The sequence below is a fragment of the Trachemys scripta genome, chromosome 3, assembly GCF_013100865.1.
Source record: "Trachemys scripta elegans isolate TJP31775 chromosome 3, CAS_Tse_1.0, whole genome shotgun sequence".
In the NCBI taxonomy this organism is placed as follows: Eukaryota; Metazoa; Chordata; order Testudines; family Emydidae; genus Trachemys; species Trachemys scripta.
In genome coordinates this window covers 14928788-14944157 of record NC_048300.1, presented here as the reverse complement: position 1 = coordinate 14944157, position 15370 = coordinate 14928788, and the positions used below count along the sequence as shown (strand labels likewise).

Here is a 15370-nt window from a genome sequence, read left to right as displayed (position 1 = left end):
GTGTTGGTTGATATAGACAGCAGGACGGTGGCCATGGAAGTTGGAATCCGCTAAGGAGTGTGTAACAACTCACCTGCCGAATCAACTAGCCCTGAAAATGGATGGCGCTGGAGCGTCGGGCCCACACCCGGCCGTCGCTGGCAATGAGAGCCGTGGGGGCTACGCTGCGATGAGTAGGAGGGCTGCTGCGGTGCGCCTTGAAGCCTAGGGCGCGGGCCCGGGTGGAGCCGCCACAGGTGCAGATCTTGGTGGTAGTAGCAAATATTCAAACGAGAACTTTGAAGGCTGAAGTGGAGAAGGGTTCCATGTGGTGGTCCCTTACCTTAGGGCTCCCTTATCAATAACTTGAGGGTGTCTTCATTAACCAGTCCTTCAGCCGCACTGGCTCTCCTCTGCCTGACTGGAGTGAGCCCTTTTTATAGGATCAGCGGGGCCTTAATTAGAGTCAGGTGGTCACATTAGCTTAATGGCCTCACCTGACTCTTTGCAGGATAATTGGAGTCAGGTGTTCTCATTAGCCTGGAGCAGCCTTTGCTCAGGTCAGTCAGGGAACAGAAAACTGTTATCCAGTGGCCAGTATATCTTCCTTCTGCTATTCTGCTGTACCCAACTGGCCTGGGTCTGTCTGTCTGTCTGTCTGTCTGTCTCTCTCTCTCTCTCTCTCTCTATATATATATATATATATATATATATACATACACACACACACACACATAGCAGAACTCATGAACTAGCTAGTTGTCATGCTGTTCTGTAATACACACATCTTAGCACTGATTATTAATGTTTACTTTTTCAACCTGGAATCTCAGCACCTTTAAATATCTGCTCTAGGTAGTTGTAATTTACCGCTGAGACTTTTAAATGTGTCCTTTCATTAGTAAATTACCATTTGTTTGGAAATGTGTTAGTGTTTAGATTTCCTTAGGAATAAATGCACATAATTATCACTTCCTTCTCCAAATTACTTCAAACATTTGTAAATTCTAGTTAATGTGCTTTTTGTCTAACTACAACCTACTGTAATATTTTCGCCTAATAAAAACATCTTACAAGATTTTCAGCAGCATTAAATCCATATTTAAATGTTTGACTGTTTTCTGTTTCGAATAAATCCCAGCCTAAATCCAATTTGGATCCAGATTTAGGCCAAAATACCATCACATTTTTACTTTTAAAAATTCCCTCTTTTTAGAATTCAACTAAAAATAACTTTTGCCTTACATCCAGGAAGATTCTCATTATGTATCAGTTAGTTTTAATGGTTGCAATATTTTTTTCAATGTGGTGGGGATATGTTTGGTGATATAATGTGCATAACCATGCACATTTTATTTTCATCCAAATATTTTTTTTTCTGTTGAAACTGGATATGAATGGGGAGAAATCAATTACATTACCAGATAAGAATTAAGCAAGTGGTAGGGAACATGCCTATTGATGCTGTCTGATTAAACCCTTTCCTTTGCCGCTTACTCCCACTCTGAATGTAGGTACTTAAAATAAATAAATAAATAAATCATGCAACTCATAGCAAATCCAGTTGTTTCCATGACAACATCAACTCTACACTTTGCACACATGCGTTTTGATGTGGAATTGCATTTTACAATCATGTAATATTGAGCAATGTGACCTCTTATTTAGCAAATATTTTGCAAACTTTGGTTAGGCTCAAATATGCTTTTTGTTCTGTTTTAATGTTGATACTAACCTAAGTAAGTGCTTTCAAGTGGGAGTTAAAATTGTATAATCATACTTAAGTAATAGAAAGAATAACACTAAAATATTAATTTGTAAAATGTAAATCCCCATCTGTAAAATAGAAATAACAACATACCCCCTACCTTACGAGGGTTTTGTGAGGATACATACATTAAAGATTGTGAAGAATTCAGATATTATAACGATGGGAGCCATATAAGTATCGTAGATGCATAGGAATCTAAATGTGCAGCTAACAACAGAGTGTCCTACTTTGTATGCGTAATCACCTAGTTTCAAATATTCTTACTTATTTTTAAAACCATTTTTTCAGATTTGCAGAAACAATAATGCTTATCTACATACTGATTCTGAAGTTTCAGTTCACTTGTTTGTTGTTTTCATCTGATCACATGGAAAAGCGGTTAAAGATTTTGGAATGAATGATTTTTACACTCCGAAATAGATTAAGGAGTTTCACTGAAATCAGCCCTCCTCCACCCTCTTAAAATAATCAAAATAACCTTCCAGCAGAGACCAAGAATGAAAAAGAATATGTTTGGGAAAATTATAATCATATGAAATAGTATTAGAATGGAAATGGTTTTACAACTTAAGCTATAGTGGTTATGACCAGCAGGGACCTGTTTAATGTGCTTTCATAAAAAAGGGTACCAATGCATTTCATGACAGAAAGGCCAACCTGACTGCATCACATAAATTACAGAGATGGTATCGAGATGACTTTGCAACACAAACCTTCATGAACAGTAAATCTCTTTAAGATTAGACTGGGATGAAATGCAATAGCCCTGTTGCTATAATCCAGAATTGAAAGCAAAGGATGTTTGATTTCACCTTTCTGTGTGAGAACACCAACATTTCTCATGCCCTTTGTCTGCCAGATTTATTTAGATGGTAAAGCACGTCTGCGTGTGCAAAGTACCGAGCATAGTGAGAATCTGTAGGCATTACCAACATACAAATAATATCTACAAATACATTATTAAAAGTAGAACAAAAGGGAAGGGAGGCCATAGAACAAGATGGCATCCACATATATACAGTATACACAATAACTTACAATCGGAAACAAACATGAATGTTTACTTTAAGAATCAGTGGCGACTATGCCAATTGATACTCATGCTCTAAGTATTCTAAAACATTAAAGATCTCCCACTAGACTGTAAAGAAACTTTTGCAAATTAGCAACATTGCCCACATCTGAAGATATCAGTTTTCCATTTTAGTTGTATAATTATTTTGGCCAGTAGACTTGGTGCTCTCATTACCAGCATATATACATTAGGAAGTCTATATCACCTAAAGTAAATACTGTAACCACAAGTCTAATAGGAAACTACAGTAGAGCCATTTGGGATGCTGCCTATATAGGAATGAAATGCTGACCTCATCAAAGTCAATAGGAGGCTTACCATTGACTTCACTGGGGCCAGAATTTCACTCCAGATTTTTATTCATAATTATTAAAGACCATGTAAATTGTGATCACAGTAAAAACCAACTTATGTTCTCAGTAAGGCAAATTCTCTTAATCAAGTGGAACGTTCATATCTAAGGGCAGAATTTGATCCTAACGTACTTGGCTTGTTGAAGTAAAATATGACACCTCTCCTCAAGCTTTGCCTGACTGTGCTGGCAAGTTTTTCGTCCATAAAACCAGGTAAATCTATGGCTATTTAAAAAGAGTTTCTATTTACTTATAACAGTAAGACACCACTGATAACACAGTTATAGAGTATTATTAAAATTGGCCTTAATGTCCTCCAAATCTGGCAGTAGTTGCCCAGAAATGTGTTTTCATTTGTCATCTGTAATTGACCTATCTGAAGGTAATGGGGGGCTATTGAATAATTTGAGAGAGAGATTTTCAGCATCATAGTCAGATGACCCTGTTTTGGATATTAGAGTGTTTCGGATCAATGTTTATCTGGTTGGGGGAATGAATGGCTGAGAGCACAGATGATGACGGGGTAATGGAGTCTTCTGCATATATAGTAGCTGGTTCAGATTGGTCTCAGATCATTAGTGATTGAAAGTCATTGCCATTAGGCATGTGTTTTCACCTGTGCTGAGTACTGGACAGGTTACATTTGGCAATAACTGGCACCTTTCAGAAAGGAATCCAGAGATCAAATGGGTCGGAGACTGGACTATCCTCTAACCATAGAATAGAGCTCTCCAAATGGGCCTTGAAGTATACATAGGCAAAGCAGTGTGAGAAAGCACCTACTGCCATTTCCACTGCTTGCCTCTGTTCTTTGGATAAAATAGTCCAATGGTTAGTCTATATTTTGTAAAAAATAATAATAATAAAAAAGACATAACATCCATGTATTTTAAAGTAGTAATAGGGAGGAATAAGGTATATACTACAATAACTATTAATACAGCTCCATCTAAACATTAAAAAAACCCCTAAACCTTAGTTGTTAGAATAATGCTTTTTCATTTTTGTCTTATGTTGTAGAAGTCAGTGCTCTTGTCAGATGACTGAGAAAATTATTGGACATCTCCTGGTACAGTAAGCTGTCAATAAACCTGTGTGTGTGTTTTTCCGGCCAGGTGCTGTTATATTACTTGGGAGAACCAATATGTTTCGCTTTAATCATCCCAAGGAAGCTGCCAAACTGAGGGAAAAAAGAAAGGTGAGTACCTGAGGAATTCAAATCTTTTAATAATTTTTGTTTCTAATATGTTTAAATATTAACTGGTTTAGATAATATTTTGCGTTGCTTTACATCAAAATAATTCATATTTTGTCAAGTAGAAAAAGTGATATTTCTGTAAGCACAGCAGTGTTTCTTTAATACTAGTAATAATCTTCTAATTCTATCTTCTGTTAGAGTGGACTACTGTCTTCCTTCAGTTTATCTATGACAGATCTTTCAAAATCTTGTGAGAACCTCTCAGCTGTCATGCTTTATAATCCAGGGTAAGTATATTCTAAACAGTAATTACACAAATAGCAATAATTCATTCTTGAAAGATAGTTTAAATGTATTTTTAAATATCAATTTAGATGAAGTGTTGAGTTCGTTAATTAACTTATTATGTTAGATGAAGTGTTCATTAATTAACTTATTGTGTACACCATGATGTTTGTGCCAAAAATGTAGGATAAATTTTTTAAAAATTTCCAAAGTGACTTAAGCTCCTAAATCATTTTTGAAAATGGGATTTAGGCTATGAAGGTGCTACTAAAGTCACTTAAGTACTTTTGAAAATTTTACCAGTAAACCAGAATGTCTCCTTTACATAGGAGGAGAGCATTACTGCATTAGTGAGTAGCCAGTCCTGCCTGGAGCTCAGCCCCCAAACATGAGAACAGTCCTATTCTAGAGAGCAGCCTCGCACACCTAGGAGTTTGACACTAATAAAATTGCAATGTATGGAGTTCATAAGGCAAGTTTTGCCAGTGCAAACAAGACAGTTCAGTAGAATTCATGAGGTAGCAAATTTTCCATTTGTCCTAATTTCCCATGCAAGATATTTCTCTTTAAAAATTACATGTGTATAATTTATCCTCTCCAAACACAATATTTGACTGCAAATCACTCAAGGTTGCTCAAGTTCATGTAACAACAATAAAAGCATAATAAGGCCAGGAAATCAGTGTCTCAAGTCCTCACCCAACGCTTTCAACAGTAACAGTGACTTTGCTAACTCTGTATTATGACGCAAACATACCACCCACAACACATGCTACTTCTCACCATCGCTACGCTTAACACGGAACCTTTAATTCTAATCAGGAGTAATGGATGTTCTGCGATTGTTCAGGTTATGGAACTGGTATTGTTTGAAATAGGTGGCTAATTTAGAGTATGGTGAGTAGTTTTTGTCGCCAGTTTGAGTTACGTTTGCTGCTGATGATTATTAATGGAGGCAATTAATAGAATATAAAATTTCTATCATGTTTGAGGTGGTTGTTCAATGTTTGTACTGGAGCCCTTGAAGTGATTTACTGAAGAAGTACGGTGTTGTCTTTTGCTTTCTCAATAGCTAACGTTTTGCGTTGAGGGATAAAGTTGCATGAGTTTGAGAAGTGTTTAAAGTGGATTTGAAACAGGAGGGGGAAGCAGTCATCTTGCCAACCAAGCAGAAGGGAAAGCGATGAGAAAACATTGCTTAGCCATGCCAAGGAGAGACGGGGGATTCTGCTGGGGAGCAGCCATTTACCCAGGCCAGGGAAAGGAGAAGGATCCACTGCTTTACATCTTTACCCCTTACTTTAACCCCAGTATAGAACTAGAGGGAGTAGGGATTTGTGCTGCAGGTAGAGATGTCTTCTTCATTTTTCCCTCTCTGGATCTCCCAGCTCAAGCCCCATTCTTCCCCCCCACTCCCACTCCCGGCCTCCTTTCTCCCACGCCTCATGTCCCCTCTGAATGTCTGCAGAGGCAGGTTGGCAGCAGCTGAAGGCAGAAGTAGCTGATGTAACTTGACAGTTCTGTTGGCTAGTTCTGGTGTAACATAGGTTACCCCAAGTAAGGGGGACAAGAATGTGTTTAATTTTAAAATGTCGAAAGTGGCCTGTGTCTACTGTTATCCAAGAGTATGAGGGAATGAAAGAGAAGTTTGGAAATCATGGCAATTATTTTTAATTAGAATAACTCTCAGAAATTTGAGGAAACAGGATAGTCCAAAAAAGGAATAGACACTTCCTCTAAAAAAGCTAGTAAATATTTTACTGAAATGTTACAAAGAAAATTGTTCTCTAAAGAGTTGTAATGGTGTTTGGACACGGAGGGTTACATTTTGAAGTCACTTTGGTAAATTTTACTCTAAATTGAATTACACACCTGAATAATGGGGTTGTTTGTCCTCCATTGTATCTAACTCTTAACTATGGCGTCATTCTCCATGTCTCCCTGATTTGCAGGATAGGACATTTAGTGATAACTTCAGTTTCAATAATGCATTCAATTCTGTAGCTCATGTATAAAAACGTTGTTTGGTTTCCTTGACACACCCGTGATTATTGCTCTCTTGCCAGAAAGTTACCCACAGAGAACTCAAGACACTGAACTGGTTGCTCATAAATTTCACATTTATCTTTTCTGAGGGAGGTGAAAAAGAATTCTTAAAAAGTGGAAGTTTTCCCCAGCCTCCCAAAACAGATTGTTCTAAAAAACTACTACTGACTGCTCTTAAGATTATTTCTTGTAAAGGGAGGGGGGAGGTTCTTGGAGAGCCCCTTGTTATAATTCTGCTTCTCCGTGCCTTTTCCAGACTATTATCCTGTTTGAACAGTGCTATGAACAAGGGAGTTATATCTCACGGTATTGACCACAACTTGGTAGTCAATGTAGACCAGACAAATTGTGTTCAAGGTTGTCTCACTCACAGTCATCAAACTTAGGGTACAATTTTGTAGTATGGAAGAGTATGTGATGGGAGGGTTGGGAATGATTTTTCTGTCCCCGGAGGAGTTCACTGCATCTCCAGATGCTGCCAAAACATGCCTGCCAGACAGAATTCCTTCTTTGACCTCATAAAATACTTCTGGCATAGACCAGATTGTATTCTGTGGCATGGAATTTTGGGCAGATCACCCCTGTCTTCTCTACAAGGTCTTCAAACCACTTGGGCCTCCCACTTCCTTTGACATTACACAAGTTGAATAGTGTATTTGAACTGTTAATATACTCAGTAATTTTCAGGAACAAAGTCTAAACAGTTTTCCCCAAAGAACACTGTGACGCTGGCAGACCAGGTGCGAGCTCATGCCAAGGCCCTAGGCTTCACTGAACACTGACAAATGCATAGCTGAAAACCAGTCTGGCTCACCAGTCTGGCGTGTTAGTATTGTTCAATAGATGTTAAGTTTATAAAAATGGGTTTAGTGTTTAGATTTTATGAAATGCTTGTAGGATGCTGCGTGTATTAATTTTGCTTATAACATCAGTGTACCCCATGTTTTAAGGTTATGTTAAATGTTTGCATTGTAGTCCTCTGTAATTATGAGAGTCATCAAACAAGAAAGGAGCATTAATTTGTGTAGAAATGCTGGCTTCCTATGGAAGGTATTATATTTTGCCCACCAAGAAGGCCCACGGAAAGCTAATGAGCCATTATGAAACATCAGAGAACAAAGACTTTGTTGATTGCTCCCCCACACCTGTGAAGAGGAGACAAGCAGGTGAACTCATCCCATCAGCCTGAACTCTGGGGGAAGGGAATAAAAATACCTGACAAGAAGGATCCTGTGCATGCCTATGCTGCTTGAACTCTGAGGGGTGAAGACTGCTAAACATAAGCAAGAATTCCCTAGTGCTTGGCCTGGCTTAGCCCTGGAAGACGTATAAAGCTAGCGTATTGCAGCTATTACTTTTCTATTGCTTTTTGGAGCCCAAGACTGTAACTCATTTGTGTCTGCGTGTTTACCTGCTTTAATCTTGTAATTAACTCTTGTTAGCTAAGAAAAGAAATAAATCTTTAGTTAGTTTATTGTAGGATTGGCTACAAGCTTTGTCTTTGGTGAAAGATCTAGGGTGCAATTGACCTGCGGTAAGTGACTGGTCCTTTGGGACTGGGAGTAACCTGAATATTGTTGTGATATTTGGTGTAAGGGACCATCTCTCACAATAGCAAGCGTGCCTGAGTGGCAAGATAGATCAGAGTAGCCAAGTGCACTCCATGTTAAGGTTGTTGTTGTGATTTAGGAGTTCACACTTGATACTTAGTTGGTGAAATCTAAGTATAGAGCTCACAACCAGTTTGGAGTTTGTGCCCTACTTCTTAACAGTCTGTCCTAAGGTTGGTACTCATGCTTGTGAGCCACTCCAGACAGCTTGACACTCATGTGTTCTTAGCAGGATTCACATGCAACAGGTCAGTTGGGTTTAGAGATTATAACCTAGCTCTGATAAAAGTGTAAACTTAGTATTGAGAGCTTTAAAGGTTACACATTAGTCATAATGAATGAATCACAGTCATATGATGGTGTTGACAGAAAAGAGCTGAAATAGTTATGTAAGGAGAGGGGAATATCCCATAAAAAGAAAATTCCAGGAGCTGAAAGCTTTGCTCATAAGTGCTGACCAGAGGGAGTCCAAGAACCTTTCTGCCCCAGGAGTTACAGAGGAAAACACTGCAGTTGAACTGGCCTGATTGTAGTACTGGGCAGCCCATAAAGAACATGAGCTCTGGAGACCTTGGTGAGATTTTGGATCAGGGAGACCAAAGGAAGCTGAGGAGAGAGCCCACCAAAAAACATGGAAGCTGAAAACAAGGCACACAAAAGGCAGCTGGAACCTCACACTTTTCAACTCAGAATACTGGAACACCAAAAGGAGCTTCCTCAGCTGGTGAGTATATTCTCCTCCTCCTCCCTTCTCCCCTCAACCGCCCCCCACCCCCAGCATCAGGGATAGGAGAAAGTCTGCCCATTTAATAAAGAGACTAATTGCATTGAAGAGTACCTGTCCACCTTTGAAAAACTGTGGGATGCACAAATCCCAGAGGATAAGAAGATGCCTATCCTCTTAACCAGATTAACTGGGAAAGCCAGACAAGTTGTTAATGATATGGAGGAGGGTGATGCTAAGGTGTATATGGAATGTAAAGAAAATATATTGAGGTGGTTTAAGATTACCCCTGACGTACAGAAATCTCAAAATGTTTGACAATATCACTCATGTTAAATATGTGCATAAAATATGTAGTTTTCTGAGAAAATGGATAATGGGGGCTGGGGTTGAAGGTAATTATGAAAAACTGTTTGATCTGATGGCCCTGGAGCAATTGTTATAGGTAAGGCTAAGATTTTGTCATAGATATTTTTAGTAACAGTCCATGGACAGCTCATGGGCAATAAACAGAAACTCACGGAAGCCTCTGTCCCTGACTTTCACTAAAAATATCCATGACAAAATGGGGAGGCAGATTCAACACCCACTGCTGCTGGGGCTTGGAGTCCCCCACCGCTGCAGTGAGTGGGAGCTCTGGGGTCTCCCCACGCAGTGGCTGAGCAGCTCTGGGGGGTTCCCCGCCATCTGTGGTGAGTGAGAGCTCTGGGTTCCCACAGGGGCTGGGCTGCTGCGGTGTCCCCTTGCCCCCTGCAGTGGCTGGGAGCCCCAGGAGGTCCCCCCCGCCACGGCTAGACAGCTGCAGGGTTCCCCCCACTAGGGCGGGGGCAGGGAGCTACACGGGGTCCGTCTGAAGGTTCATCCTTGGGCAGAAAATGTCACAGAGGTCTCTGGAAGTCACAGATTTTATGACCTCCATGACATAATCGTCGCCTTAGTTATGTATAGTTACAGATGAGATAAAAGCAGCCATCTGTGACAAAAAACCCCCAACAACCTACCATAGTTTTAGAGGCTGCACAAATTGCTGGTGAATACGTTAAATCGAGAGCTCAGGAGGGTGCAAATCCCAGGGGAAGGAAAATCCCCATGTCACCCAGAGTAAGGAGGAGGAGGAAATTGGAAATAAACCTAACCCCAACTTTGATTAAAAAGAAAAAGGAAAAAAAAAAAACCCCCAAGGGAGCCCAGGTTTTAAAGCCCTCTACCAAAAGGGAAGGCAAGTTGTTTGCCATCACTGTTGGCCGCTTACACTTAAGGTAACCCCATGACCCACACCCCTATCTGCCACAATGAGTGCCACTACCATCGCTTCAGAGGCAGCATCAGAGGAGGTATTTGGTCCAGTGAACTATATTAAGACTCACCCACTGAGACCTCCTCACTCAGGCGCAGGGATGCCTGTGGCATCCCGGCCCACTCCACCTCACGGCTTGGTATTTTGATTGGGCATGCGTGTAGATAGAGCATGCTCTATTCCAGTGCACGGCATCCTCGTGCACAGCAGGAGACCATTGACCAAAAAGGCGAAATGGAAGCACTTCACCGCCTGGGTGCACCGTTGCCATTACCCTCTGGACTTCATCTCCATTCCCTTCCTCCTAGACTATCTTCTCCAACTTAAGCTGACAGGCCTCACCCACTCCTCCAGCTGGGTCCGTCTGGCAGCACTCAGGGCCTTCCTCCCTGCTGTGGACGGTTCCTCTGTCTTCACTCACTTGGCCACCGTTCACTTCCTTAAAGGCCTGGTCAAGGCCTTTCTACTGGTACATAAACCTATCCACTCTGAGGACCTGAACATCATCCTCTCTGCCCTCACTAAATTACCCTTTGAGCCCTTCGCAACCTGCTCCCTCACCCATCTCTCCATGAAGATGATCTTGGTGGCAGTCACTGCGGCGCATTAGCGAGCTGGAGGCTATGATGATTGAACTCCCGCACACCGTCTTCCATAAAGATGAAGTCTCCCTATGCCTGCACCTCAAATTTCTCCTCAAGGTGATCTCTCCATTCCTCGTCAGCCAAAGCATCCTCCTTCCGATCTTCTACCCCAAACGGCCCACCTCCCCCCGGGTGAAAATGCTGCGTTCTCTGTAAGTCTGTCGGGCACTGGCCTTCTACCTGTAACGCACCCATGTCTTCCGGGCTTCACCCAGGCTCTTCATCACCATCATGGAATGCTGCAGGAGCCAGGCCCTCTCCTTGCAATGAGTTATCTCCCATTGCATTGTGGAACGCTACACCCTTTCTCACGCCTCCTCTTCCACCTGGAGCTCTGTCCATACCTTTAGCGCTCACTATACCATTGCAGCAGCAGCGGCGGTGGATGCGACTGTTGGCCAAGCCATCCTGCAGACTGTGACTTCACGCAAGTCCATGCACCCACCTCCACACTGAGCACTGCTCACCACTCTCCCACATCTAGAATCCATATAGGAACCATCACTCGAAGAAGAAGAGATTACTTACTGTAACTGGAGATTATGTGTGGTCCCTACTTGGATTCCAATATCTGCCCTCCATCCCCTCTGCTGTGGACTTCGTTACTTGCGATTAAGAGAGATACTAGACTGGTGTGGACCCTCATGGCCTCTTATAGCTTTGGGCACAGACATGCAGAAGAAGCATGTGCGGGTCAAGAGAAAGTACAGCTGAACAGTTCTGGCTCTGGCACATGCGCACCCATGTCTGGAATCCAAATAGGAACCACACATCTTGAAGAACCTTCAGTTACAATAAGTAACCTCCTTGTATTGTAGCAAGGTCAATATGTTACCTGTGGAGTTCATAGATGTCTAGCCAGGTGCAGATAGAAAAGAGTGCCCTAGGCTACAGCTACTTTCTTAGCATCCAGAAGCAACCAAGAATGTAGGAAGTTTTCTTAATTATGAACCTTTATTACAAAAGGCAGCCACGCTCCCTCATTCACCAGTTACTGGTATAATCTTCACCTGTTCATATACTGTGTGTAGTGAGGCAGAGTAGCCTCCCTCCAGTCCAGAGGGGGTTAATTTCCCTTGGGAAGCTCAGCTAACCTCACCCCACTTGCAGGAAGTGCAGGGGTGGTGCAGGAAGTAAAAGAGTAGGGCCCTGCAGCTCAGTTGGCACTGTACCAGGGAAGGAGGCAGATGTCTCTCACAGAGACGAGCCCTCAGAGAGGTCCAGGACTGGTAGTGGAGAAGACTGGCAACCCACTGCCCCAGGGAACAGAAGACCCAGGGAGAGATCAGAGGAAGGGCTGCTTGATCCTGAGTCCGGGAGTGACTGAGCGGCACCAACAGAAACTGGTAGGAAGTAGCTGTGTGAAACAAGAGTTTGGTCCGGTTGTGCTGATGGGATGCGAGGTAGCAATCGCCTGTTTCCTTGCTGACCCTGTGATGGGATCACCCACCACCATTAAGGCCCTGGGCTGGCACCCAGTGAAGCAGACTGGGCCCAGGTCCCCCTACCCTACCCCATACCCAGGGGTTGTCCTGGCACAAAACATTAGGCCAAGCTGCCTGAGACAGTGACTATTGGTCGCTTAGCCCACATCCCCAAAGGAGCCTGAGACTGAGATTGGTTGTTGCCAGCCCCGGCCAGAAAGCTGTGGGCTATAGACTGTTTGGCTGCTCTGCCCCATCTAAAGGGCCGGAGTCCCAGACTCTGTTTGGCCCAGCCAGAAGGCTGCAGGTCAAAGACTGTATAATAATTCAGCCCACACATTGGAGGCCTGAGCCTGGACTTTGGTTATTTGTCCCAGCCAGGAGGCGGAGGCTATAGATTGTTTCATTGCTCAACCTCCACACCCTGAGGGGTCACAGATCTATACTATACACCAACCAGGGACTGGGGATCCCTGCTGATGGGTGGTGTGCTGGGTCCTCCAGTGGGAACGGGAAATATGTGGCTGCAAGTCAGACCACCGTGACAAACTTCCATCTGGCCTACAAACTCCCCGCAGCCACCGAGAGGGGGCGTCAGAACTTTGAAAGGGAGGAGCCCTAAAGTGTGTGTTTGCACATGGTACTGTATCTAAACTGCACCAGGCTGTGTGGATTCTGCAGTACTCTGGTGTAGCAGATTGGAGATTGAGGCACAATAATTAAATGTGAAGGCTTTTATTGAAATAAATGTGAGAAAGAATAGTGCAATAAGTAACCGTTGCCATTGCATTAATTATTTAGACATGTAATTTACTGCTCAGTTTCCAGTGTGCCACAGATTTTTGCATTGATTATGCGTAATTATTATAGGCGAGGCTGATAGTATTGCCCATTAGTGAGGCTGCACTACACTGTAAGACTTATTATAAGACCCTGATTCATTTATTTGTAGCTTTGTCAAACTTTAGCTGTTTGGGCTGATATGTTACATGCTGGTTAGAAACTGTCAGCCAAAACGGTTCAGCTCTTTATGACCACGTGGTTTGGGACAACGTGCCCATCTTAAAAAAATTTGGAGACATTTTTTTCCCTTGAAAAGCTGTAGGGCCTCCGTGCTTTAGAGTAGGGACTTAAAATTTGGCAGAGGGGTGGCCTTGTGTTAGGGTTTTTCCAATCCCCATGAAAATCTGCCCAAATTTGGCCAAGTTATAAACCAGGGGTCTCAAAGTCCTGGCCCGCGGGCCACCTGTGGTGCAAGAACCTCCCCACTGCGGCCCGTGGAGGAGAGACACATGCTGCCACGCTGCCGGCAATACCTGCTGCAGGCGCCGCCCCCGCAGCTCTCATTGGCTGGGGGAGAGGGACAGAGATACCATCATTAGTTGCCGGGCAGAATCAGCCATGGAAGCAGCATCATTAGTTGTCGGGCAGAGTCAATCATGGAGGCAGTGTCACTTTTTTCCACAGTGAATATAAACAAGTCAAAATACTGAACACAACTATCTGATGCACACCTTGCTGCAATCCTGAAGGTTTCAACTGCTCAGTCACTGAGGCCAAACATCAACAAGCTGACAGAACTGAAGCGCTGCTAGGTGTCTGGCAAACACTAAAAACTCTGTCAAGTGAAGAATTGTATAAAGTTGTATGACAGTTTTTTATTATTTCTAAGAAAGTTGAAATAAAAAATCTCCAGTGACGTTATTGGCCCCCTGGGAGGATTTGAGGACTGTCCCTGGCCCTAAGGTAAATTGAGTTTGAGACCCCTGTTATAAATCTTTGGAAAAAATCACATTTCATATGCGCTTAATAGAGACTTAGATTTTAGCAGCTAAAAACTCTGGGGATTCTGTCCATGTGTCTAGCCTAGCGCTGAGCAGGATTTTCTTTGCTGTTGCAGGTCTGGGCTGTTGTGGGCTAGGCTGGGCACCATAACTGAGAGCAAGGAGGCTCTGTCTTGTGCTCCCAGTGTCCTGCCAACTCAGCTGAAGGCAGCTGCCACATTGAAATGTAGAGGGGACAAGAGTCAGACCTGGGGGTGGAATATTGAGTAGATTAGGACAAGGAGCCTCAGGCCCGGGAGAAACTGGGATTGGAGGCTGGCAGGGGAGTGGAAAGGGGGATGAAATTTGGGCCTGGGCCTGGGAGCTGCGGTCTGTGGAGTCTGCTACTGGTTAAGCAAGGAGAATGGGATTGTGAACTAGGTGGTAGGGGTGACTGTGTCTGGTAGGGCACAGTGACTGAGACTGGGGGCTGAGGCAGGAGCTACATGGGAAATTGGGATTAGGAGCAAATAGGGCAGAGGGAAGGAGGTTGGGGGATGGCGATGCACGGAGGTTGGATGAGGAGCCTGGGGAGGGAGACTGGGACTCAGAGCCAGTGGGAATGAGGAACATGAGGGAAGGGTTGGGGAAGAGAGAACCTGATCAGAGGAGGAGTCAGGAAGCAGGGAACTGGAACTGGCTGGGTAAGAAGGGTGTGGACAAGGAGCTGGGGTGGGGTAGGTATAAACTGGGGATGGCTAGGCCAGGTTCTGTGAGTAGGGAGAAGTCTGGGACAAGGTACAAGAGGAACAACTGGAACAGGGAGTCCAGGGATGAAGATTAGGATAGGCTGAGCAATGAGGCTTGGTCTGAGATGAGAAGCATGAGGAGTGGAGATGGGGCCTGCCAGGTGAGGAGAATTGGACTAGGACAAGGAGCCAGCCTGAGAAAGAGACAATATTGGGACAAGGAAAGTTTGGAGGGGATGGGATAGAAGGGGTCAAGTTTGCAGGTAACGAGCAGAATCATCTGTGCCCACTGCAGCACTTCCCTGCCATAACCAGGAATGGAACCCAAGGTTTCTGAGTCTCACAATTCCTCTGCTGTCAGCAAATACTTAAAAAAACTATTGGCAAAGTGTGTATTTCTTCCCCCTCTAGTTCTGCACAAAGGATGACAACCTACTACTGCTGTCTGTTAC

The 15370-nt window shown here is 43.4% G+C and overlaps 1 protein-coding gene across 6 annotated transcripts in view; it reads left to right on the top strand.

The window, feature by feature from the left end:
* Positions 1 to 15370, top strand: part of KIF16B (kinesin family member 16B) — a 219476-nt gene that overhangs the window by 105854 nt on the left and 98252 nt on the right. For all 6 annotated transcript variants that reach the window (XM_034764167.1, XM_034764168.1, XM_034764166.1 and 3 more), the window contains 2 exons: positions 4294 to 4376; positions 4575 to 4663. In XM_034764167.1, coding sequence (XP_034620058.1) covers positions 4294 to 4376; positions 4575 to 4663 — 172 coding nt within the window. The remainder of the gene's footprint in view (positions 1 to 4293; positions 4377 to 4574; positions 4664 to 15370) is intronic.